The 23709-nt window shown below is 39.4% G+C and overlaps 4 gene segments (V, D, J or C); all 4 read right to left on the bottom strand.

Annotated features, from left to right (window-relative positions):
- Positions 1-2163, bottom strand: part of LOC112629369 — a 661469-nt gene extending 659306 nt beyond the window's left edge. The window contains 2 exon segments of the V gene segment in view: positions 1499-1774; positions 1974-2025. Coding sequence covers positions 1499-1774; positions 1974-2025 — 328 coding nt within the window.
- The window catches only part of LOC112629379, an 881832-nt gene that overhangs the window by 673857 nt on the left and 184266 nt on the right, over positions 1-23709 (bottom strand).
- The window catches only part of LOC112629380, a 766638-nt gene that overhangs the window by 647065 nt on the left and 95864 nt on the right, over positions 1-23709 (bottom strand).
- The window catches only part of LOC112629366, a 772346-nt gene that overhangs the window by 694318 nt on the left and 54319 nt on the right, over positions 1-23709 (bottom strand).

The following is a 23709-nucleotide window of genomic DNA, read 5'->3' as shown; positions in this document are numbered from 1 at the left end:
TTTCCATCAGTGACTATGGGAACAACTCTGGACAGAAATCTTAATTCTCCATTTCTAAACTTTCCCACTTTGGGGACTACATAAACAATATCATGCCCAACAGACTACAACTTCACTTTTATAATAAAGTGATGTTCAAAGTTTTTTCCTGTAATTCAACTTAATATCCACTAAAAAGCCTTCTTTTCATCAGGCACAAATATTTTGCCCTAACTTAGTATACATTGCAGGGCAAATATGTATTGCTAGGTAGTCAGAGGAGGGAGGCATTTATCTGCTCTTGAGTGTTTCCAACTCTCCTCCAACATTTGCTGAAACATGCTCAATACCAAATGGTCTCTGGTCACTGATTTGTACAGGTCTTTGTTCATCATAACAAAGCTTCTTGGTGTCTAGACTTCTTTTAGATACTTAGAGATCCTTCTCAATAAATTTTAAGTCATCCCAGCAGGGGCTGTGAGTATGTGACATATTGTGACTAGGGCTAAGTCTCCCTACCATCTCCAAGCCACACTCAGTTACATAGGAATCAATATACTCTTCCACAAGGTTTTGAGTTCAATTCAGACTTTACCCCAAAATGGCAATATAGACCCTCTCTAATCTTCAATCTCTGCAAATATCTAGGCTTTTTTTAACCAGTTCTCACCCTCTCCCTGTTGTTCTTCCAACTACTCATCAAATGTGCCCTTATATAACTCAGGAGTGGCACTGGAGATGGGATGAGGGTCCTATAACTAAAAGAATTTATGACTTACAGGATTTTCACAGTAGTTTGTTGATTTTTTTTTATTTTGCATTTGTGTTTTTCTGTTGCATTCCTAAAGCAATGACCATCAAATTTCTTGGGTAACTAAATGGGGAAAGAATAAGATATCCTATGGACAGTGACAGAATATCTGTTATTGTATAAAAATGTTTTCCTGATATAAATAAAAAGAATCATAAAACCAATCTCATAAAGCAAAAATGTGGCACAAAACTAGAGTGGGCATTAAAATGTATACATTATGTAATATATGCACCTGGCTGTCTATCAATCATACCTAAATTTTTTTAAAAAAGGAGGGAGGAAGTAAACTTTTAGAGATGATGGATATGCTTATGCCAAAGATTGTGATGTATGTATGAAATGAATATGTAATCCTTCTGGTTTGTCAATGATCTCAAAAAATATTTTAATTTTTTTAAATCTCTCCAGAAGAAACATAAAAAATATTTTAAAACTAAAGTAGAAAGAGAATACTAGAAAACATTTTAACCAGACCAAGATTGTATCTTTCATTTTCCTTCAGGGTCTTAATTATTTTCAGAATTATAATAATACTTCCCTGATCAATCAGTCCTCCATACTAGTGCTTTTAATTTCCACTTGAATCTGGAAAGCAAAGACAACTTGACTGCCCTGCAGTCTAAGCGCTACATCAGGCATTCCTGGGGCACAGCAGGTTTGGGTACAGACTGCAGGTGTCTGGGGAGCACTGTGTACGCACTGCACAGAGGTAGGTGGCTGAATCACTGAGCTGGGAGTCTCTGATGAGCAGGGAAATATACTGGCTGGCTCTATTGAGCTGTGCTGTAAACCTTCCATCTTCGTTACCACTGGAGTATACAGACATCAGCAACTTAGGTTCTTTCCTGGAATCCTGTCTGTACCAGAAGAAAGACTGGGAGGCACTGTTGCTGTAAGTGCAGTTGAAAGTGACAGTGGCTCCCTCTGGAACACTGAAGGGTCCAGGATCCTGCTCCACCTCCTTCTGTTGGCTCCAAACCCCTGTGAAAAAGACAGTGGTCAGACAGAGCAGAGAAATTGGGAGGTAAATGCTTACTCCCCAGAATTCAAATCATCTTTTTACAGGCCTTGTACTCTCCCTTAGTTAGAGAAAAAAATGCAGGCTTTTAGCCCCAGGCCTAGGATAGAAAACATCTTGAAATATTGTACATTATGTTCCTATAGACATGCCCAAACTCACAGCTTAACTGAAGCCACAGGATCACCAGTAAAACTCTCAAGGATTTCATCATTCTTTTCTGCCCTGGTTCACTGAGGATTAAAATTTTCAATCCAAAAAAAATAACGTAGCACAGATATTTTATTTCTTCCACTTTAGGAATCATAAAAGAATCTGTCCTACCAATTAGAAAAAAGGTTCTTTTCACAACCCCTGGTATATCACCAACCCCTCCTCTTATCATCTGTCCCGTTCTCTGTCTTTCTCTCCTTCTCTCTCTCTCTCTCTCTGTCTCTCACACACACACACACACACACACACACACACACACCCACACACCCACCAGCACTTCAGACCTTTCCTCAGGGTCCCTAAGAACACACTGCCATCTTGTGGAATCATGATAGTAATCAAAGATGTACTCAAAATGTAGACCTGTATTATGTGAATAGGTGAATGTAAAAATCTGACATGTTAGTTAAATTAAAAATTTGAGAAGCAAATGCTCCAAGTTGACGTCTGTGGAGCATGTTTATGCGTGTATGTGTTTGATATCAAATGGCAACTCTCGTATGAGTAAGAGCAGTTATTTCTAATAGCCACTTTCCTACACTGAACAGTCAGTCATGAAGCATTCTATTACAAAACTCTGAGTGAGATTCTTGCAATTTAAGGAGGATTTCACATTACATAGCTCTTCTCCATGTCAGGCCACACATCCCCATACCATTCTGTTATCTCCACGTTTTAAAGTAGTTTCCTGTAATTCAAAAGAATTCTTTCAAAATAGAATGACCTAAAATCTAGCTGAACAAATATGATTCGAGCTCACAGCCTGGGCCACATTTTTTAACAAAGCCAGGGACTAGAGCTTGGAATTCGTCATTCTGCCTTACACCAATGACATGTCCATGTCAAAACAGTATTTATCTGGGCTGTTGCAAAAGAGATGGACCTACCTTCACTATCTAGACTTTTATATGCCTGTTCATTTATCTGCTTCTTCTTACTTCTTTTCTTGTTTTAAGTTTATATCTAGGAATGAATCTCCAAAATTCATGAATTTGGTCTTTCACCTTGCCTTTTCATCCTAACCTAAAAAGCAAACCAGATCTATGGAGGGTTAACTATGGAAGAAATTTAACTGGGTCTACAGAGTAATAAGCACAACAACCGCTGTTCCTCCTCTAGTCCATAATCTGCTTTGTGTCCTTGAAGAAGCTGGTAGCTGTAGGCCAGCAATGATGCAGGCTCTTGTCTACTCAAGAGTCATGTAATCAGTATTCATCAATGATGGCCTGGGCAGGCCCTTCCCATTCCCACCAGCAACTGCCATAGGAAATAGAATGAGAGTAATATGCTAGTATTGAAATCCCTTTTTCTAGGAATGTATTGTACATGACAGAAATTACAACAGTCACTTCTCAGTAAGCGTAAAAACCAAAGGAAGAGTCACACCAACCCAAGAATGCAGTCACTACTTTCTTGGAAATTTTATAAAAAAACAAATATGACATCTAAAATTGAATGAGGACCACAGTATTTTCAGGAAGAAATCACCTTTTTAATATTTGTAACAAAAATAGTATGGGCAAATAGATATAAAGAGCAATATCAGTGCTAGCAAAATGACAGAATTTATACATCAAAGTTGTACCGCAAAACTTCTGTGTCTACTAATGTATAAATAACATATGAAACTCCTTCATATGCCTTAAGGACAGTGTTATGGCAATTAATCAAAGAGAAATCATAGTCCCCTTCCCCATTGGATTAAACAGTCTTCATCTTCCATAGCATGAAATTTTCTAGATATGCCTTGTGGACGTCAAAGTATTGAAAGCAAGATCTTATTCAAAGGCAATTTATCTTAAGATACTACTGTAAATGCTACTAATTTTGTGTCTATTTGAAATACATAAGTTGTACTATTAAAAACAACAACAACAAAGGAAATTTTTATACACATGGAATACTCATTGTGTTCTCAGTATACACAATGAGATTATTGTGTATGATTATCCACAATATAATTATAATTATTGTTTATGCATTAGTTTGTTAAATAATTTAGGGAAAAAGTGGGAGTTACAAACAAAAACTACTGGCTTTGTTCTTATCTATGTAACTACCTTTATGATTGTTCATTATTTTTGCATGTTTCCAAGTCGCTGTCTAGTGCCATTTATTTTCTGCCTGAAAGATTCCCTTTAGATTTTCTTGTAGGGCAGATCTACAAGAGATGAATACTCTGAGTTTTTGTTTATCTGGAACTGCCTTAATTTCTCTTTTGTTTTAGTACAATAGTTTTGCCTGATATAAAATTGTTGGTTGACATTTTTTTTTCTTTAAACACTTTAAATATGCCATCCCACTGCCTTCTGGCTTCCATGGTTTCTGATGAACAATTGACTGCTAATCTTTCAAAAGATCTCTTCCATGTGATTAGTCAGTTATCTCTTGCAGCTTTCAAAATTCTCAATTTGTCTTTTTCTTTAAACAGTTTGATTGTAATGAGTCCCAAGGGTTTTTTTTTTTTGTTTTTGTTTTGTTTTGTTTTGTTTTGTTTTGCCTTTTTTCTACTTGGTCCTTGTTGAACTTCTTGGATGTATAGGTTCTTGTCCTCCAACAAATTTGGGAAGTTTGGAGTCATGATTTTTACAAATATTCTCCCTGCTTTTTCCTTTCCTCTCACGCTGGAAATCCTGTTATCCTTATGGCTGTACTTTTTATAATGTCCCACAGGTCTCTTAAGCTGTCTTCAATTTTTTACCCTTCTGCTTCTCAGACTAAATAATTTCAATTGGCCTATCTTCACATTTGCAGATTCTTTCTCCTTCCTGCTATTGAGTCCCTTTATCAATATTTTAGAAAATTTCCTCTTCATAGCCACTTCTTCTCCACTCTGAGAGGATTTTGAGTTATATGAATACAGGAAAGCCCTTTGAATTAGCCTTTCAGAAAACCACCTGAGAGGTCAACATAGGCACTATTCTTTGATAACAGGTCTACTCTGCTTCCTCCAGCCCCAGAAACCCACACTGGGAATGCAGAATGCCATTTAAAGACTATTTTCAAGCCAGTGATGGAAAGATGGAGCAAAGGAAAGTTACATCATCATAAATCTCTCCTACTAGGTTGCAGTTACCTTTTTGTTGATTAAATGTGTGTTTGGTTGCTGTAAAACTTTCTGTGGTCTTTGGCTAGAGTAGAATGGTTATAGTCTTATAGTTTCTGCCTTCATAGTCAATCCTTTTCTTGGTCCTTTGGCTATGGAAAACAGGCATTTCTTTGGGAATTCTTTTCTGTACCCACTGGCATTACCAGGTTACTGACTATTCCTGGATGCCACTGGGTTGTATGAGGCAAAAGGAAACTCATGAAACTCACTGTTCTAGATTGTTCAGGTCCTAAATTTCTTAGACAATCTGGCTTTTTCTCTATATCTTTCAGAAACTTTTTATCTTGCGATTTTATGTACAAATGGTCCCTGACTTAACAATGACTTGACTTATGACTTTTTTCATGGTGCAAAAAGCAATACCCAATCAGTACAAATTGTACCTTGCGTACCAATACAACCCTTCTGTTATGCTCTTTGGGTACTTTTTTCAATAAATTAGATGAGATATTCCACACTTTTTTATAAAATAGGCTTTGTGTTAGATTATTTTGCCCAACCATAAGCTAATGTAAGCATTCTGAGCATGATTAACATAGGATAAGCAATCTTATGATGTTCAGTATATAAGATATATTAAATGCATTTTATACCTACACTATTTTAAACTACAATCAGTTTACTGGGAAGTAATCTCATTTCAATTCAAGGACCATCTGTAATGTCCAGAATTTTTAGTTGTATTTAACAGTAATAGAAAAAAGTACACCTTCTCTAACGTTCTAGAAGTGAAAGGCATGATGCTTCTTTCTTTCTCCTAGCAGCGACCTTACAACAGCCTGGTTGGTACACTCCCCAGGTAGCAACATGGTCAGAGTGGTATTAATATTGAATTCCAGTTCAGCCACCTATATTCTTTTCTTGCTTAAACATTATTTTACATCATGAGGATAACCAGCATTTATTTGAGTGCACAGCTTTACAAGTTCCCATTCAGTGGTCCAGGAAGGCCAAGGTGGTAATTATGATGAATCTATGTAAATGTCATACAAATGCCTGTTTCTCTTTCTATTTATTCTAGACAAATGATTTTGGTGTGTGACTGGAACTGACTACAAAAAAAAGGCAAAGTTATAGCTACTAGAATGGGATGAACCGATTTTGTGATGGTGGAGAAAGAGCAACAACACTGGCACTTAGGAAGGGAAAATCTTAGACTGGGAGGTAGAGAGTGGAGAATTAATTCACTCTTTGTATTCTAGGTCAAGCACCACAGCCTAGCAAGGCAATTATATAGTCTGCTGGAGCCAAGTGGCAACTGCAGTTGGCTATCCAATCTGCTATTGGTTTGTCATCCTCTTCCACATTCCTTGAAATAGTAAAACTCCTGTGAATATGGCCTCTCCTGAACATTTCTGCAATACATACATCAGTAGCAGCTTCCCAACATAGATTCCCCATCCTTGTCTGTGTACAAACACAGGAGTCAGTACAACTTTGTCTCAATGTGACTCATACAAATGTATATGCTTCTCCTGATGTCTGAAAAGTCTTGGGTTATGCCATGAATGGCTACAGAGGTTGCAAATATTCAATGATACTGCTCTTATAGCTTAACAAAAGGGATGGCAGCAGCAGGTCATCTGGAGTGGCCACTACCATCACAGCAGGGAGGCATGGCTGGGGCTGCACACTCCATGGAATCAGGGACAAGCAGGAGCCCCGCCCCTTCTGAGTTGGAGCAGGAGCTCCCCAGGTGCCACTGCAGCTGCCCAAGCCACAGCTTCAGGGGCATCACTGTCCTCTCTACCCAGGAGCAGGTGGGAGCCCTGCCCTTTCAGACACAGCTGCAACTTCCCAAGTCATGGCTACAGACCTAGGCCTCCCTGTGCTCTTGGGGAAACCAGGAGCAGGCAGGACCCCCACCCTTCTTGGTGAAGCTGCAGGCACCCAAGTCAAGGCTGCAGACCTGGGCCTTCTGCTCCATGGGGCAGGCAGGAGCATCACCCCCTCAAGCTCCCTCTGCAGGCAGCTATAGCCTCCTAAACAGTGACTGTGGACAGAGGCCTCTCTGTACTCTTGGGGGCCTAGGAAGGCCCCTCTGCCTTCACAGGCTCAGAAATACCCACTCCTGCTGCCTGACTTCTCCTTGTTGTCAGCACCCACTCTGATCTCAGAGCAAAGTTGGGGCCAAGTGCAGGCACTGTTGCAGCACAGCAGAGTGTGCACACACTAAGGCAAGTGTTCACACACCAGCCTTCTGCCACCTCGACCCCTTCCAGATTTTGGGCACTGACGAGTATAGGAGGCAAGCCAAGGGGGCACTGGCCTGAAGGCACTCCTTGGCACCTACCATCTGGGCACCACAAAGACAGTAGGAGGCAGACCGGTTTCTGGGCGGAAGGGGCAGGACCCCAGTGAGGCCACACCTACAGGCCAAGGAGGGCCTGAAGGCTGGGGGTTGAGCTGCCAGTCCCACAGACTGGAGTGGCAACTTGTGGTACCTTTTCTGGGCCTGCCCATGGCTGCCATGGATCAATTGAGCATGCACTTCCTCCCTTCTGAGGCCCATAAAAGCATCAGGCTCAGGCAGAGCTGAGAAGACGTCAGGATGACCAGCAGCAGAGAGGAGCTACCCACTCCAAGGCTTCCTCTCTACTGAGAGCTGCAGACACTGGGACAACCAGCTGCAGAGAGGAGCTACCCACTCCAGAGCCTCATCTCTGCTGAGAGCTACAAAGACAACAGGACAGCCTGCCTGCAGAGAGGAGTTTCCCACTCCAGGGTCTCCTCTCTGCTATGAGCTCAACACTCATTGGAACAACCTAGCGATGGAAAGAAGCTACCCAATGAGAGTCTCCTCTGAGCTCTTCTATCACTTAATAATGCTCACCCTCCACTTGTATGTGTACCTCATTCTTCCTGGTTGCAGGACAAGAACTTGGAACCCATCAAATGGTGGGGCTAAAAGAGCTGTTCCACAAACAGGGCTCAAACATGTCCCTTCCTCACCACATTGTGGGTAAAAAGAAGGAGAGAAGTGCTGTGACCCTTTGGGAAGCCCAGACCTGGGAGTTCCCCAAGTCAAGGCTGTGACCTCCCTCTTTGGGACCCTATGGTTCCTGGCATCTCCAAGCTTTCAGGTGCCACCGTGTTCCCTGGTGCCAGCAGTCAATGCCGCTTGCAGTGCAATTGGTCCAGCCTCAGCCTCATAAAGAGCTGGCACCCATGCCAGTGCTGCCCACCTCACTGCAGCAGCCAGCATGTCTGACTGAGCAGTGGCAAGACCCCACACTTGCTCACACATCCCTCACTGCTCCATGCCTAACTCGCCCTTGGCAGACATGAGATCCAGGCCAGGAGCATGAACTGAGTGCAGTCTGCCAGACCAGGTGAGTAGAACAAGCCCGGTAGGTCCATGCAAAACTTGAGTAAAGGCACCATCAACCACAGAGGTTTCTGGTCAGAAAAGCAACACCCCAAGGATCCTATGACAAAAGTGATGTAATGCTGATCCAAATCAAGTTCAACAATAAATTCCAAACTGGATTAACCTGTTGGGTTATGCTTACGTCTGGGAATAGGTGGGACAGAACATCTTTCCATTGGGAATGGTGGCTGCTTTTTGGACTCCTTTTGACAATTAAAACAAAGATTAGCATGTCAATCTAAACTTTCATGTATAACGGATAAGAAATTACATCCTAGCTATCCATACTTTGGGACTTTGTCACAGCTGTCTAAATGGATGAAGTTAATGTTGCAGATTGGTCTCATTCTTCTACTTGGAGTTCTGCTGATAGTAGCCTTAATTAAACATTGTTTGAGGCAAATTCAATGTATTTAGTCTCAGAACCTCTGTCAGTCAAATTAATCAGAATGGCTTCTGGAGTGGCATACTCATGAGAAAAATTTCTAGAAAATAACACGATGTAAGAATATGGAGTGGATATTGTTGAAAACCAGACCATCCTTAATCTCTTATACTCATAAATGTCTTGTTAGGTATGCCAATGGTTTAAGACCATGACCACTCTACCTGACCACTTTCCAGAGTTACGCTTGCAGCAAGCGACCTTGAGGAGTGAGGTACTGTTTCCCTCTGAGACAAAGAGCAAGTTGGTTTACTCCTTACTATAAAAGCAGTGAATTCTCCAAGCTCAAATTTCCTCAGTTATGACACAGTACCACTTCAAACAAAGTATTCATCAGCACACAAGCACACATATCATTTTTTTAAAATTTAAAGGAAAGAACAACTGAAGTGAATATACCAATGTTTATGCTGTTTGCTGTGTCATGAGTAACAAAATCCTTTGTCTCTAAGTAGTTTCGTGTCTTTACTGTAGCCTCAATCAAACAAGCTTAGTAACTTGTAAGAAGGGAAAACATCCAAAACCTGACAAATCCCTCCTCTCCATTATAGTAAAGACTAAAGACTTGAATTACCTTTTTTTTTTTCTTTTTAAAGACAGAAGAGGTTTCACTATATTGCCCAGGCTGGACTTGAACTCCCAGACTCAAGGGATCCTCCCACCTCAGCTTCCTGAGTACCTGGGACTGCAGGCACATACTACCACATTTGGTCTGAATTACTTTTGACAACAATAAGTTTCCCAAAACTGGTCTTGAATGAACCTTTTTTGAAGGACAAAATGTGTAGCCCCATATGGGAATTAACTATCACATCTGATCAAATATTTGATCAATTTTCTGATATTCTTTAATAAAATAAAGACTCATTCTGAGATATTAGTGTTATAATCTCAGATGACTATTAATCTCATGATGAGCCTAACAACCACTACACAGAGTACAGTCATTATGAACCAATAATAATTTGACCATAATAATTATCTTTAAATTGACTTTTTAAAAAAAACTTAACCTTCTATAAAATGTCTCTACTTACTCCAATTATTTGAATGTGTTTCCTGATGCAATTTTTCTCTTGCAATAATTTGAGATTAAACTTTGACATGTGCTTATCATTATTTGATTTGGGAAGTTGTTTTCATACTTTCCAACATCTTTTAAGTATACCTTTTTTTTCTTTCGGGTATTTTACTGTGGGATTATGTTTAGAATTTACTCGGTTCATTCAGATTACACCTGATGTCAGTTGAATGAGGACAGGCTGAGACCCTGAGTTGATCTAGTTATTTGCCAGAGTTCACTGAGCATAGTAAGGCCTGGTCCTGAGAGAAGGGGTAAGTGCCAGCATGAACAGAACTCTACCACATATCTGAGCAGGGAGCACATACACGAAGTTCAGATTTGCTAGGATGGAAGTGAGAAGAAACGAAAAGGAAAAAAGAAAGCAAGGCCAAGCAACATTCATTTATTCATTCTGTATATATTTCTTTTTTGTTTTATTTTATTTTATTTTTTAAGAGATGAGGTCTTGCTTTGTCACCCAGAGCTGAAGTGCAGTGGCACCATTATAGATCATTGCAGCCTCCAACTCTTGGGCTCAAGAAATCCTTCTGTCTCAACCTCTTGAGTAGCTAGGACTGCAGGTGTGTGCCACCACATTCATCTAATATTTTATTTGTGTTTTTTGTAGAGATGAGGGTCTCACTACGTTGCCCAGGCTGGTCCTTAACTCCTGACCTCAACTGATCCTTCCACCTCAGCCTCACAAAGTACCGGAATTACAAACGTGAGCCACCACGCCCAGCCACATGCAGAAGATATTTTTTCACGGACTACTATGGGTCAGTCACTAAAGGTAGGCACTAAAGTTAAAGGTATGATTAAACAAACAATATCCCTGACCTAATAGAAGTTGTATCCTGATTGGAAGTTCAGGCAATGAACACATTGGCACGTAAATCAACATTATCACTAGACGTTATGATTATTACCATAAGGGAAATAACTAGGGTTTTGTGATAGAGCTGTGGGGAGAGCCATGGGTGGCTACATTAGTCAGGAAGATCAACAGAAGTCAGAAGGCTCTATCTGTAGTAGTGTACTTGAGCTGAGACCTGAAGTGTGAAAATGAATTGGGCTTGCCCATATTTGGAGGAACAGCATTTCAAATGGACGAATTTGACTAAATGTGGAAAAGAATATGGCAAGTTCAGAATACTGAAAGGAGAATATTGTTATTGGTACAGACAGCTGGGAGAGTTAAAAGGGGAGATTGAAAAGGAGGTTCACATGATACAGATCTTTGTGCATCACAGCCTGAAATTTGCAATTTATTCTAGAAGCAATAGAAAGCCACTGAAGCATTTTTGGGCTAGTAAAGACAGCTTTTACTTTATATTGTAAAAAATAATTCTGGCACCCCGTCAAATGGGTGCTTCTCAAACTTTTAACGATAGAATCACATGGTTGTTCTGTTAAAATGCAGATTCAAATTCAGTCAGCCTGAGATTCTGCACAAGTTCAGATAGTGCTGGTCCACACTTACAGTAGGAACGACATGGAGAATAGATAGCCTTGAAAGAAAAGAGAACATTAGAAGGTAAATGGGATCATGACAGTGTTTTTCAAAGTTTTTCTTTAACATATCTTATTGTATGAAAAGATACTTATGTTGTGTGAAACACTCTTGTTCTGTATGTTTTCTAATTCTGTTTTTTTTTAATAACAAATATATAACTTCATAGAGTAAATGAGTTAAAACATTTAACAATTTTACCTGGCAAACTGGAAACTTCTTTAAAGTAATAATGTTCATAACAGGTAAAGAAAGTATGGAAAACAGAAAGCAATACATGCTGTTGTTGAAATCATAATTTGGTGAAAAATTTCTTCCTGGAAATTAGATATGCAGTGTTATGTGTTTTCCCTTATTCACCCAACTCCATTCTGTTAAAGCTGCAACTTTAATGATGTTAATAAAAACATTGTCTGTAATACTGTATCCTTAGAAATATTATCAAAAGGTGATTCAGTTTTTAAAAATAATCTAAATAATGAAGACTAGATAGTCATTTAACATTATATCCTCAACATATGATCCCTGGCATGGAAATATCTATAACATAATGTTGAGAGAAGCGAGCATGTTAAATAAATACTGGGGACATTATCAGCCCCATTCATAGAGAAATGTAGTTGTATATGTGTACAAGATAATTTGAAAAATAGTAATACTTGTTACTTCCAGGCGATGAAGTTATGAGAATGCTCTATTTTGATAGGTATTCGTATCTTCTAATTTATCTAGGTTGAACATACACAATTAAATAAAAATTTTAATTTAATTTAAATGTAAAACACACAACTACTTTCTTCAAACTCTAGATACTGCTTTGCATCCTTGGTGGAAGAAGCAACTGACAAGGGATCATAAAGCCTAGACTCTACTTCTAGCTTTCATTTTACTGTAAGTCATGCTTGAGTAAATGATGCCATACCTGTGGATCCTAATTCTTTCATTTATAAAATGAGGGGTATGAGCTGGAGCAGTATTTCTTAAAGTGTGATTGATACAAGAGGTCCTATTAGGCAGTATACAGACACCCTTTTCAATTGTTACATATATGATACTATTTTAATTTGCACTGGGAAAAATATAACCAGAACTTTAAATATGTTATTTATATGATATACATGGTTTCACAGATGGTATTTGGTAAAATGAAGACAATTTTACACAGTTATTTTTAAAGTCTATTTAACGTAAATGTTAATTTAATATTAAATTAAGTAAATAATGATATAGATGCTACATAGATACCAAAAATATCATGAAGATATGATCAAATGGGTAAAATGTTCCTGATGAGGGTACAGCCTGGAGAAAACTTGCTTCATGGACTTAGAGCCTGCACCACAAAGGGGTCTGCCCTTTAAAGAGTAAAGCAGTGGAAGGAATCTGCAGGCAAACAGGCTCAGAATCTGTGCAATCTGCATTGAGGAATGAAATTTTAATAATAACAAAAGGAAATTTAATTTAGTATAAATTCAGATTCATGACATAAGAAAGATGCATTATCCTTCACTTCTGTTTTGAAGACAGAGGTCATAAAGAAAGTTCCTTCTATACATTAAAAAAAAAAAACCTTCACTCCCACCTGCAAGGCCAGGCCTGTGTCAAGGATCCCGGCTGCAGGTCGTGGCACAGGCTGCAGGTGCTGGGGAGACACTGCCACAAAGCACAGAAGTAGGTGGCTGAATCTCCTGGATGAGAGTCTGGGAGATTCCAAACACTATAAAACTTCTATTTTCCAAGCAGTTCTTGAAAGTATTTGTCTCCCTGCTCCTTCTGGCTTGACTGAATTAAGGTCAAAGACACAAATCCTTTCCCTGGATCCTGCAGGAACCAGTGGAAATTGAAGAGTGTTCTCACCTGAAAAGTACAATTAAGAATGGCATGCATTCCCTCCTGGATACTCAGGAATGAAGGACTCTGCTCCAGTGTACGCAGTCTATTCACCCCTGTTTAAACAGAGAACCACAGAGGACATTCATTCGTGGAAATTCATTCATTTGGAAGATATACTTTCTTTTCACAGCCCCCACAGGTGAGCACTGAGACCCTGATCACCCTTCTATTACTTCCAGACTTAAGAAGAAGATACTACAGTCTGCTCTTTATTATAATATTTCCAGAGTCCAGTAACTCACAGCACAGCTGCCAGGAGAAAATCAAGAAGGAAACTCCCAAGGGCTTCTCCATTTTTATCACTCAGACTCAGTGAGGTCTCTGGCTGGGGTCTGGGAGCCCTCAAACACTATCAAGCCAAATGTCTGGTTTCTCTGAGTGAATATTCATAGTTCTTTGTTGCAGGAAGCTGAGAGTCTCCCCATCCAGCCGGAAACAAGATTTACTCCCCCGTGCACAGATCACACAGCTCCTCCTGATCTCTGAAGAAGTAACATGGAAAAGGGCCCTGGCAGGACCAGGTGCTGATTCTTGGTTAGCTGCATCTAGCGTTTGTCCCCTAGAGGTTCCTCTTTCCTTTTTTCTTCTATAATACTTCCTGGGTATCTACCATGTGTGTACAAGTTATAAATTGAATAACTAAAAAGGATTTCTCCCCCAAATCTAGAAAGGTTATTTTCTCTCCTTTCCAGTGCAGAGCTCTGTTAAATGAGCTCCCGGGTATGGATCTAGTTATTGGCACTGTAGGTCAGTATAATGGTGTTATATCTGAGTCCTGCTCCATAAAGGACTGAATCATGTGGATTCATCATAGAATTTACACTAAGTTACACTAGAAGCAAGAAAGCTTCATTTTCTGTGCAGAAAACCTATGAGATAAAAACAAACAAACAAGCCAATACTGTCAGTTCAAATAATTGGATGGGATAAGGCCAATGTGAAATAAAGGGTGACTCTCGGCCATAACCATAGTAAAAGAATATAATCAACAGAAGGAGAGTGGAAAGGTAAACCTTAATCCATACTTAAAGTTTCTTATTGTCTTATTTTAAATTACCTTTGTTGTATCATTTTTGTCCAAGAATAACTACCATTAATTTAAAAATTATTTTTTACCAATGCAATTCAAGCATTTAACTAAATTCATTTAATTTAATTCAATCCTTATGACCATGCGATGTATGTGTAATTACCATTGATGATGTGTAGGTGCTCTGAGGTTATGTAATTTTGTCCAGGGTAATGCAATTTAGTAAGTGATAGATAAGCATGTCAATACCTATGCCTTTTAATCACCATGTGAAACCTGCAAACTAAACTAAACTAAGCAAATAAAGAAAATGCCTATATTGGAATGCAAACTTCCCAAGATATTCCTGTAAAAGAAAATGAACACTGTAGACAAATATAGACTCAAGCCTCGTGATGGAAGGTCTTTTGTGTTTGCATTTATCTATTTTGTTTATTACCCTACTCCTTCTACCTACAAAAACACCTGTCACTTATTATTTGTTTTTTGTTTCGTTTTGTTTTGTTTGAGATGGACTCTCATCCCATTGCACTTGCTAGAGTGCAGTTGTGCAATCACAGCTCACTGCAACCTCCACCTCCCGCATTCAATCTATTCTCCTGCCTCAGCCTCCCTAGTAGCTGGGATTACAGGTGCATGCCACCATGCCTGGCTAATTTTTGTATTTTTAGTAGAGACAGGGCTCCCTCATATTAGCCAGGCTGGTCTTGAATGCCTGACTTCAAGTGATTCGCCCGCCTTGGCCTCCCAAAATGCTGGGACTACAAGCATGAGCCACAGCATCTGGCCCTATTCTTTGTTTAATAAATAATTGTGTAATGAACAAATTCAATGTGTGGCTGTCCTTCAAGACCTAACTAAATTTGCTATTCCCCATGATACTTTCTCCTATCTTTTCTGTCCCACAGTGATCTCCTTCTGAGAATACCCTTACAACTTATTTGTCCACATACTTGGAATTTTACCTATTGATTCCATTTTCATGTATTTTATCTTTTTCCTCAATTAATTTATAATTACTTACACAAGTCTGCTATAGCAGCAATCTGAACTTTAATTTCTTCACTCTAAAGACTTGAAAGGAGATACAGGACAGGAAAAAATATCTGGTTACTGAATATATCTAGGTTTATTTTTGCTCCAGAATTCAAGGCATTTTGATGTCTTGACACTTAAGCAATCTCCAGACTAGTTACAAAGAACAGTCCAGGTCCTGGCTTCATTTATTCACAAATTATCAATTCACTAAGCTTGGAAATGAACTTATTTCCAGGGCTCATAAAGATAACAAATCAATCTTATTCAACAATATCCTGAAATGTGTGATCATCTTTAAATATCAATTCCTGTGAGTTTATAGTGACAGATCAGATGCAATCCTTTACTTTTTTGTTGTTGTTGTTGAGACGGAGTCTCACTCTGTCGCCCAGGCTGGAGTGCAGTGGCCGGATCTCAGCTCACTGCAAGCTCCACCTCCCGGGTTTACGCCATTCTCCTGCCTCAGCCTCCCGAGTAGCTGGGACTACAGGCACCCGCCACCTCGCCCGGCTAGTTTTTTGTATTTTTTAGTAGAGACGGGGTTTCACTGTGTTAGCCAGGATGGTCTCGATCTCCTGACCTCGTGATCTGCCCGTCTCAGCCTCCCAAAGTGAATCCTTTACATTTTTAAGACGTTTGTTATTTTTTAATAATCTTTATTTCGACAGAAGAAAAATCCAAGAACTATAGAAAATTAAAAGCACAGAAGACAAGGAAAGACAAAAAGTAAAAACATTATATTCCCACCATACAGGGATTGCCATTTTTAATATCTTGGTATATATTCTTCCCGTTTTTTACGGTTGATATCTGCCTTTTAAATAAGTACTTTTCTCATCTAATTCTCAAATTATATATACGTTTCTCTAATTGTCCCAAAAAGAACTTCACAGCTAATTTGTGCAAACCAGAGTTCACAATTGCAGGTAGGCATTCTGTCCCTAAGCCTCTTTTCTAGAACACTGATAGTTGAAAAGCCTGGCACAGTTGTTCTGCTGCCTGAGAATAACTGTGCCTGCCAGGATCCCCTGGCCTTCCAGTGTCCTCTAAAAGAGCAGTGGTGGAAGGTGATAAAGAGTTGGTGCAGCACCTGGACAGATGCCTTCATCTGGAGCATAGCTAAATGGGAAGAGCAGATTTATTCTCACAGGATGCTTTCTGAGAACTTGAATAGCCATGAAATGACAACTGAATGTCTTTCAGGGGAAGGAAACTTCTCAAGGTATTTCCATCAGCCACATCTACTTGTTGCTCTTTCACTTAGTCAACGTTCTGCTGGTAGGTGTCCAGATCACAAACCAAGCTAGTCTCTCCCTTCCAACCAACACTGTCATCTACTTCAGCAGCAGTAATACAGCTTGATTGACTGTCTTGCCCTTGGGAACACCTAGAGGTAGCAATCAACTTTGTGTGTTGAGTGAGAATGTCTTTATCCTCGCTTGAGGGCATGCATCCTACTGGAGCCTATGTAGAACTCTAGGCTCAAGCTCAAATCGAATCATGTCTGAAAGATAAATATTCACGCACTTGTGAAATTATATTCTGCATAAAAAATAATGATCTACTCCAACTCCTATGCCTCCTTGACAACCTCCAGGTGCAGGTTTACATACTGGCTTCAAGTGCCTGGGGAGCACAGTGCGCTCACCACACAGATGTAGGAGGCTGAATCGCTGAGCTGGGCGGCTGTGATGTGCAGAGAGCTTTGCTTGGTGTCTGCATCCAGAGTTGCTATGTACCTTCCATTCGGCTTTGTGTTCTCACTGAAAGTCATGATTGTCAGGGAAATGGGACCTTTCCCAGTATCTTGCTTATACCACCTTAAGTTGCTGAAGGGGCTCACTGTATAATTGCATTGAAGAGTGCAGTTCTTTCCCTCTAGGATGATCAGGGACTGAGGACTCTGCTCCACTTGGTTTTTGCCACTTCCCCCTATTCAGAAAGCAAAGTGAGATTCAAGAGATCCATTATTCAGTATTAATACTGTCTAATTTGCATCCCTTCCTTACTCCCCACAATGAATCCCAAGTGAAACAGAAAATGGTCCCGTTTTCTCCCTTCCTCCTATCCCAGTGGACTACACCTTCACCCCCAAATCTTAAGAAAATATTCCCTTGACTTACTCTGTTAACTTTGCTAAAACTGTCCACTAACTTACTATAAAAATAAAGCCACAAAATCACCAAGCAGGTCCTCAGACGCTTCTTCATTTTTATTTTGCAGAGATCTGCTCCCACAAGTTGACTTGTGTATTCAACATCTTCTCTTTTTCTAACACTAAACAAAAAGTTCCTCAGAGAGTATCCCTAGCCAATTAGAGACCAGGCTTTGCTATCTTACACATACTGCACATTCAGACCTGCAGGCTGGGCGAATGCAAATACTGCCATCTTGGGGTCAGAGCTACAATTGCTTAGAACTTCTGATTAAGCTTTTTTCCTCCTCACTATTTGCAACATAATATAGACGGTAAACCCCTTTATGTCTATATCAGCACAGTAGATTAGTAATTTAGACATATATTTGAAGCTCTGCATTCTGGCTGTATGTGATATTAAATAGGAGAGTTAAGCCTTAGCTTTCTCTTCTGAAAATAGGTAGGATAACACTTACCTAAATTTTTTTTGAAAGATTGAAAGATTGAGGCCGGGCGCGGTGGCTCAAGCCTGTAATCCCAGCACTTTGGGAGGCCGAGACGGGCGGATCACAAGGTCAGGAGATCGAGACCATCCTGGCTAACACGGCGAAACCCCGTCTCTACTAAACACAAAAAATTAGCCGGGCGAGGTGGCGGCGCCTGTGGTCCCAGCTACTCGGGAGGCTGAGGCAGGAGAATAGCGGGAACCTAATAGCGGGAGCTTGCAGTGAGCTGAGATCTGGCCACTGCACTCCAGCCTGGGCGACAGAGCGAGACTCCGTCTCAAAAAAAAAAAAAAAAAAAAAAAAAAAGATTGAAAGATTGAAAAGAGATGATTCATGTAAAGGCTTATTGTAGTGGCTAACATGAACTTAGCCTTCAACTGAAATATAAATTCCCTTAGGATAGGGACTTTTATCTGTTCTATCTCTGCTACATTGTGAGTTGCTAGAATATGGCCTGTCAGTAAATAGGCATTAATGAATTTTTATTGAGGGAATGAATAAATGGTAGTTTTGTTCTGGTAATGACAGAGGTATTTTTATTATTCATTTTTAATTCAACAATTATTTTTAAATGCCTACATTTTCAGGTATGATGATAAGTGCTGAGAATAAGCAAAGTCCCTGCACACATGGGATTACATTCTAATGAGAGGAAAGAGAGTATTTGAGCACAGACGCAAGTGACTGGTAAGTGTTGAAGCTTTTGAAAATTCTCTTCTGATTGTTTCTATCTTCTCAGTGAAATAAGAAAATGAACAGTTGAGAATGTCGATATATGAGGATTTATTTTAAGTTTCAGATTTAAAGCACAGAGAAGTTGAAAGAATGGAAATAGATATACCAGAAACAATAAAAAAAAAAAGTTGGTATATTATACTTGTATAAGCAAAGTAGGCTTTTGGAAAAGATTTGCTAGAGGTAAAGATTGTGTGATGGCTAATTTTTATTATCTATCCTGGTACTGGATAGGCCCCAGTACCAGGATATTTGGTCCAACATCAGTCTAGATGTCACTGTGAAGGTATTTTTAGATGAGATTAATATTTGAATCAGTAGACTTTGAGTAATGCAGATTTTCTGCATAATGTGAATGGACCTCGTTCAATCAGTTGAAGGTCTTAAGGGAAAAATACTTAGGTTCTCCAAAGAAGAAGAAATTATGCCTCCAGACTTGTCTTCAAACTCAAACTGCAAAATCAATGATTCCCAGGTTGTCCAGCCTGACAACCTGCCCTGCAGAAGTTGGACTTCCCAGCTCCTAAAATTGCATGAAACAATTCCTTAAAATAAATCTCTCTCTATAGATAGATAGATACACATATAGATATGGATATATACATATCTATATCAATACAGATAGATATATACAGGGAGTTGCATATTAGACATCACACTCTTAAATCTGCATGAATCTAAATAATATAGATCCATTGTTTGTTTTATATGCTCTTGTGAACAGCTGCTTTCCTTTATAACGAGATTACTTTTTTTTTAACTTTAAGTTCTGGGATACATGTGCAGAACATGCAGGTTTGTTACATAGGTATACATGTGCCATAGTGGTTTGTTGTACCTATCAACACATCGTCTAGGTTTTAAGCCCCACATGCATTAGGTATTTGTCCTAATGCTCTCCCTCTGCTTGCCCCCTACCCCTCAACTGGCTCCGGTGTGTGATGTTCCCTCCCTGTGTTCATGTGTTCTCATTTTTCACTTCCCACTTGTGAATGAGAACATGTGGTGTGTTCAGTTTTCTTTTCTTTTTTTCTCTCTTTCTTTTTTTCTTTTTTTTTTTTTTTTTTTTTTCCAAACAGAGTTTCTCTCTTGTTGCCCAGGCTGGAGTGCAATGGCATGACCTCAGCTCACTGCAACCTCTGCCTCCCAGGTTCAAGCGATTCTCCTGCCTTAGCCTCCCAAGCAACCAAGATTCAGGCACACACCACCACGCCCAGCTAATTTTTTGTATTTTTAGTAGACACGAGGTTTCACCATGTTGGCCAGGCAGGTCTTGAACTCCTGACCTCAGGTGATCCACCCGCCTCAGCCTCCCAAAGTGCTGGGATTATAGGCATGAGCCACTGCGACTGGCTGGTTTTTGATTTTCTGTTCCTGTGTTAGTTTGCTGAGAATGATAGCTTCCAGCTTCATCCATGTCCCTGCAAAGGACATGAACTCATTCTTTTTCATAGCTGCATAGTATTCCATGGTGTATATGTGCCACATTGTCTATATCCAGTCTATCATTGATGGGCATTTGGGTTGGTTCCCAGTCTTTGCTATTGTGAATAGTGCCGGATAAATATACATTTGCATGTGTCTTTATAGTAGAATGATTTCTAATCCTTTGGGTATATATCCAGTAATGGGATTACCGGGTCAAATGGTATTTCGGGTTCTAGATCCTTGAGGAATCGCCACACCATCTTCCACAATGATTGAACTAATTTACACTCCCACCAACGGTGTAAAAGGATTCCTATTTCTCCACATCCTCACTGGCATCTGTTGTTTCCTGACTTTTTAATAATCACCATTCTAACTGGTGTGAGATGGTATCTTATGATGAGATTACTTTTAAATATTGATGGCAATGGCATTGTAGTCCAAAGTAAGGGTTGATCCCCCAGAGATGCTTACTTCAGGAAAGGATCATGGAATCAGTCCAGCAAAGTCAAGGAAGAGAAAGAAAAGAAGACAGAGGTCAAAGAGAGGAGGAAGAAGGTGAAGGAGAGGGAGAGGTAGGAAGAAGAAATCTCAGCAAAAAAGACCTGTCTGTACTCATTCTGCTTAAATTAGGGGCACTATATTTGAAATATAATCAATTTTCAACAACATTTTCAGAGAGCTATGACAATTTCTGCAGGGGATATAACTAAACATCATGAAGGAGCATACGTGGTAACAGAAGAAAATTCAAAAATCTTCTTCCAGAACAATGACAGCATCCCAAACTTGAAGTAGCTGCAAATTTCAAGGCATTTCAACTAGTTGGAACTTGTCAGAACTCTAAAACCAAGTATTGACTGTTTAATTTCTCCTCTTCAAAAAGAACAAAGAAGATACCAAGTTGTCATTGTTTTCCAAAGCTGGTTGTCTACTTGTTACTCAGTGAACAATTCATGAGCATGATTGTCTACTTCTTTGTCTGAGTCCTCTCAACCGAAAACAACGAACAGATTTGAGATTACGGGCATATAGTTTACATTGCCTTAGATGACACCTCACTACACATGCTCATAGTTTATCTCTTTCTCCTTCTCTAGTAACATTCCTTCTATTCACATCATATTCCCATACTTATTTCTAGCATGAGCTGAGTGATTACTGGCTACATATTACTCTCATATTTGGTAAGCTATTGGTATTATGCATCATTACAATAAACAATACATTTTGGATATTTTTTAAAAATGCTTAAGTTGAAAACCTTAGTAGTGAAAAATAAGAAACATGGAAAATGGACAAATATTTTAAATCAATGAAGAAAAATGAGTCATTCAGAAAAGGACGTTGAGCATAAGTGGCAGCCTCAAAATGAACCGAAAAAAAATAAGAAAAATAAAAATCCCTGGATATCGACCTCATTTTTTACACACACACTTTTATTAAAAATTTAAATACAAAAAAAATCTGAAAAACTAAAGAAAATACAATATAAAATTTTACCATTTTGGAGTGGTATGGATTTTTAAGCAGGGCTTATAACTCACAATCCAAGAAAAAAGTTTTTGACAAATTTGACTATATAGTATTTTTTAAATTCTGCATGACAAACAAGATCATAAATAAAGTCAAAATGATAATACACTTTTTAAGAAGATATATACACATATATATGATGGTTATATGACAAGTTTTCTTAATATAGAAAATGTTCTTCGAAATTTATATTAAAAAGGCAATAGCAGATGATTTCTAGTCTCTGGTTCTGCATGTAAGGAGCTTTAAAGTTGCCACTCACTCCTAATAAGTAAAAAGCTGAACAGACTGAAAATTCAACAATTCATCTTGGATCCATAATAAAGGTGAGGACACCGGGCATACCACTGCCCCCAGGATTAGGCAAATAGGTGAATGCAGGCAGTCATGGCTTACTGGAACAAAGACTCAGAAGCAGAAGCATTTATGGGAACCATTGCTGACGTAGGAAAACCTGAACTGTATTTTAAAAACTATTTTAGGCTCAGAAAGGACAAGTCTGAGAGTCAAAAACTCCAGGAAGGCTGAGTCATGGGATGGGGTGGCTGGGGCCACAGTTTTATAAGTTTTATCTTCAGCAACTTGACCAGGCTTCCACAGTAAATATCACAGAAAAATCCCCTTGTGCTTCCATCATGGATGGGGAAAAGGAATAATTCCGAAATACACTACAGCACTCTGTGCTTAACGAAGTTCTGCCCTCCGGAGAAACTAGTTAACCAAAACCCAACCTGCTGGGGTTTTATCAGAGGTTAACTGACCTGGTGGAAGAGAAATACCCAACTTCAGCCCACTCTACAATTCTTTCCCAGCTAGAGGGTGTGTGAGGAGTGAGGGAGACTAAAACACTGGAGAAGTTTACAGCCCAGAGGGACAGGCTCACTAAAAGACTGAGAACTAATTGTAGGCCTCTAGAACACTTCCTCTCCCCACACACCTTACCACCACAGCACTAACAGTGTATTTACAGCAGTTCCTTTTACCCAGTACATCGTGTCTGGCTATCAAGAAAAAATTACCGGAAATATTAAAAGGCAAAAACAATCTGAAGAGACAGAGCAAGCATCAGAGAAACACATCAGGGATGTTGGAATTATCAGACCAGGAATTTTAAAAATATGCTAAGAGCTCAGTAATAAAGTAGACAGCATGCCAGACAGATGGGCAATGTAACAGAGATGGAAATCCTAAGAAAGCACAAAAAATTTCTAGAGATCAAAATACTGTCACAGAAATGAAGAATATCATTGATCAGCTTATTAGTAGACTGGACCCAGCCAAGGAAAGAATTTCTGAGATTAAGGATAGATCAGTAGAAACATCTAAAACTGAAAAGCAAAGAAAACAAAGACAAAAAAAAAAGTGGAAAAAAATCTAAAACCTTTGGGGCAACTGCAAAAAGTGTAACATATACATACGGGGAATATTGGATAGAGAAGAGAGAAGTTAACCAAAAAAGATTGTTTTTAAACAATGACTAAGAATTTCCCCCGAAATAACGTCAGACACCAAACCACAGACCCAAGAAGCTCAGAGAACACACAGCTGGGTATATACCAAAACAAAACAAAATACCTAAATATTTGCTTTTTAAATTATAGAAAATCATAGATAGGCTGGGCACAGTGGTTCATGCCAGTAATTCCAGCACTTTGGGAGGCTGGGGTGGGTAAATCGCTTGAGCTCAGGTTTTAGAGACCAGCCTGGGCAGCATGGTAAAACCCCATCTCTGCAAAAAAAAAAAAAATACAAAAATTAGCTGGATGTGGTGGCACATGCCTGCAGTCCCAGCTACTCTGGAGGCTGAGGCAGGAGGATCACTTGAGCCCAAGAGGTTAAGGCTGTAGTGAGCCAAGATCACATCACTGTACTCCAACCTGGG

The sequence above is a fragment of the Theropithecus gelada genome, chromosome 7b, assembly GCF_003255815.1.
Source record: "Theropithecus gelada isolate Dixy chromosome 7b, Tgel_1.0, whole genome shotgun sequence".
Classification (NCBI taxonomy): domain Eukaryota; kingdom Metazoa; phylum Chordata; class Mammalia; order Primates; family Cercopithecidae; genus Theropithecus; species Theropithecus gelada.
This window is presented reverse-complemented; position numbering and strand designations above follow the sequence as displayed.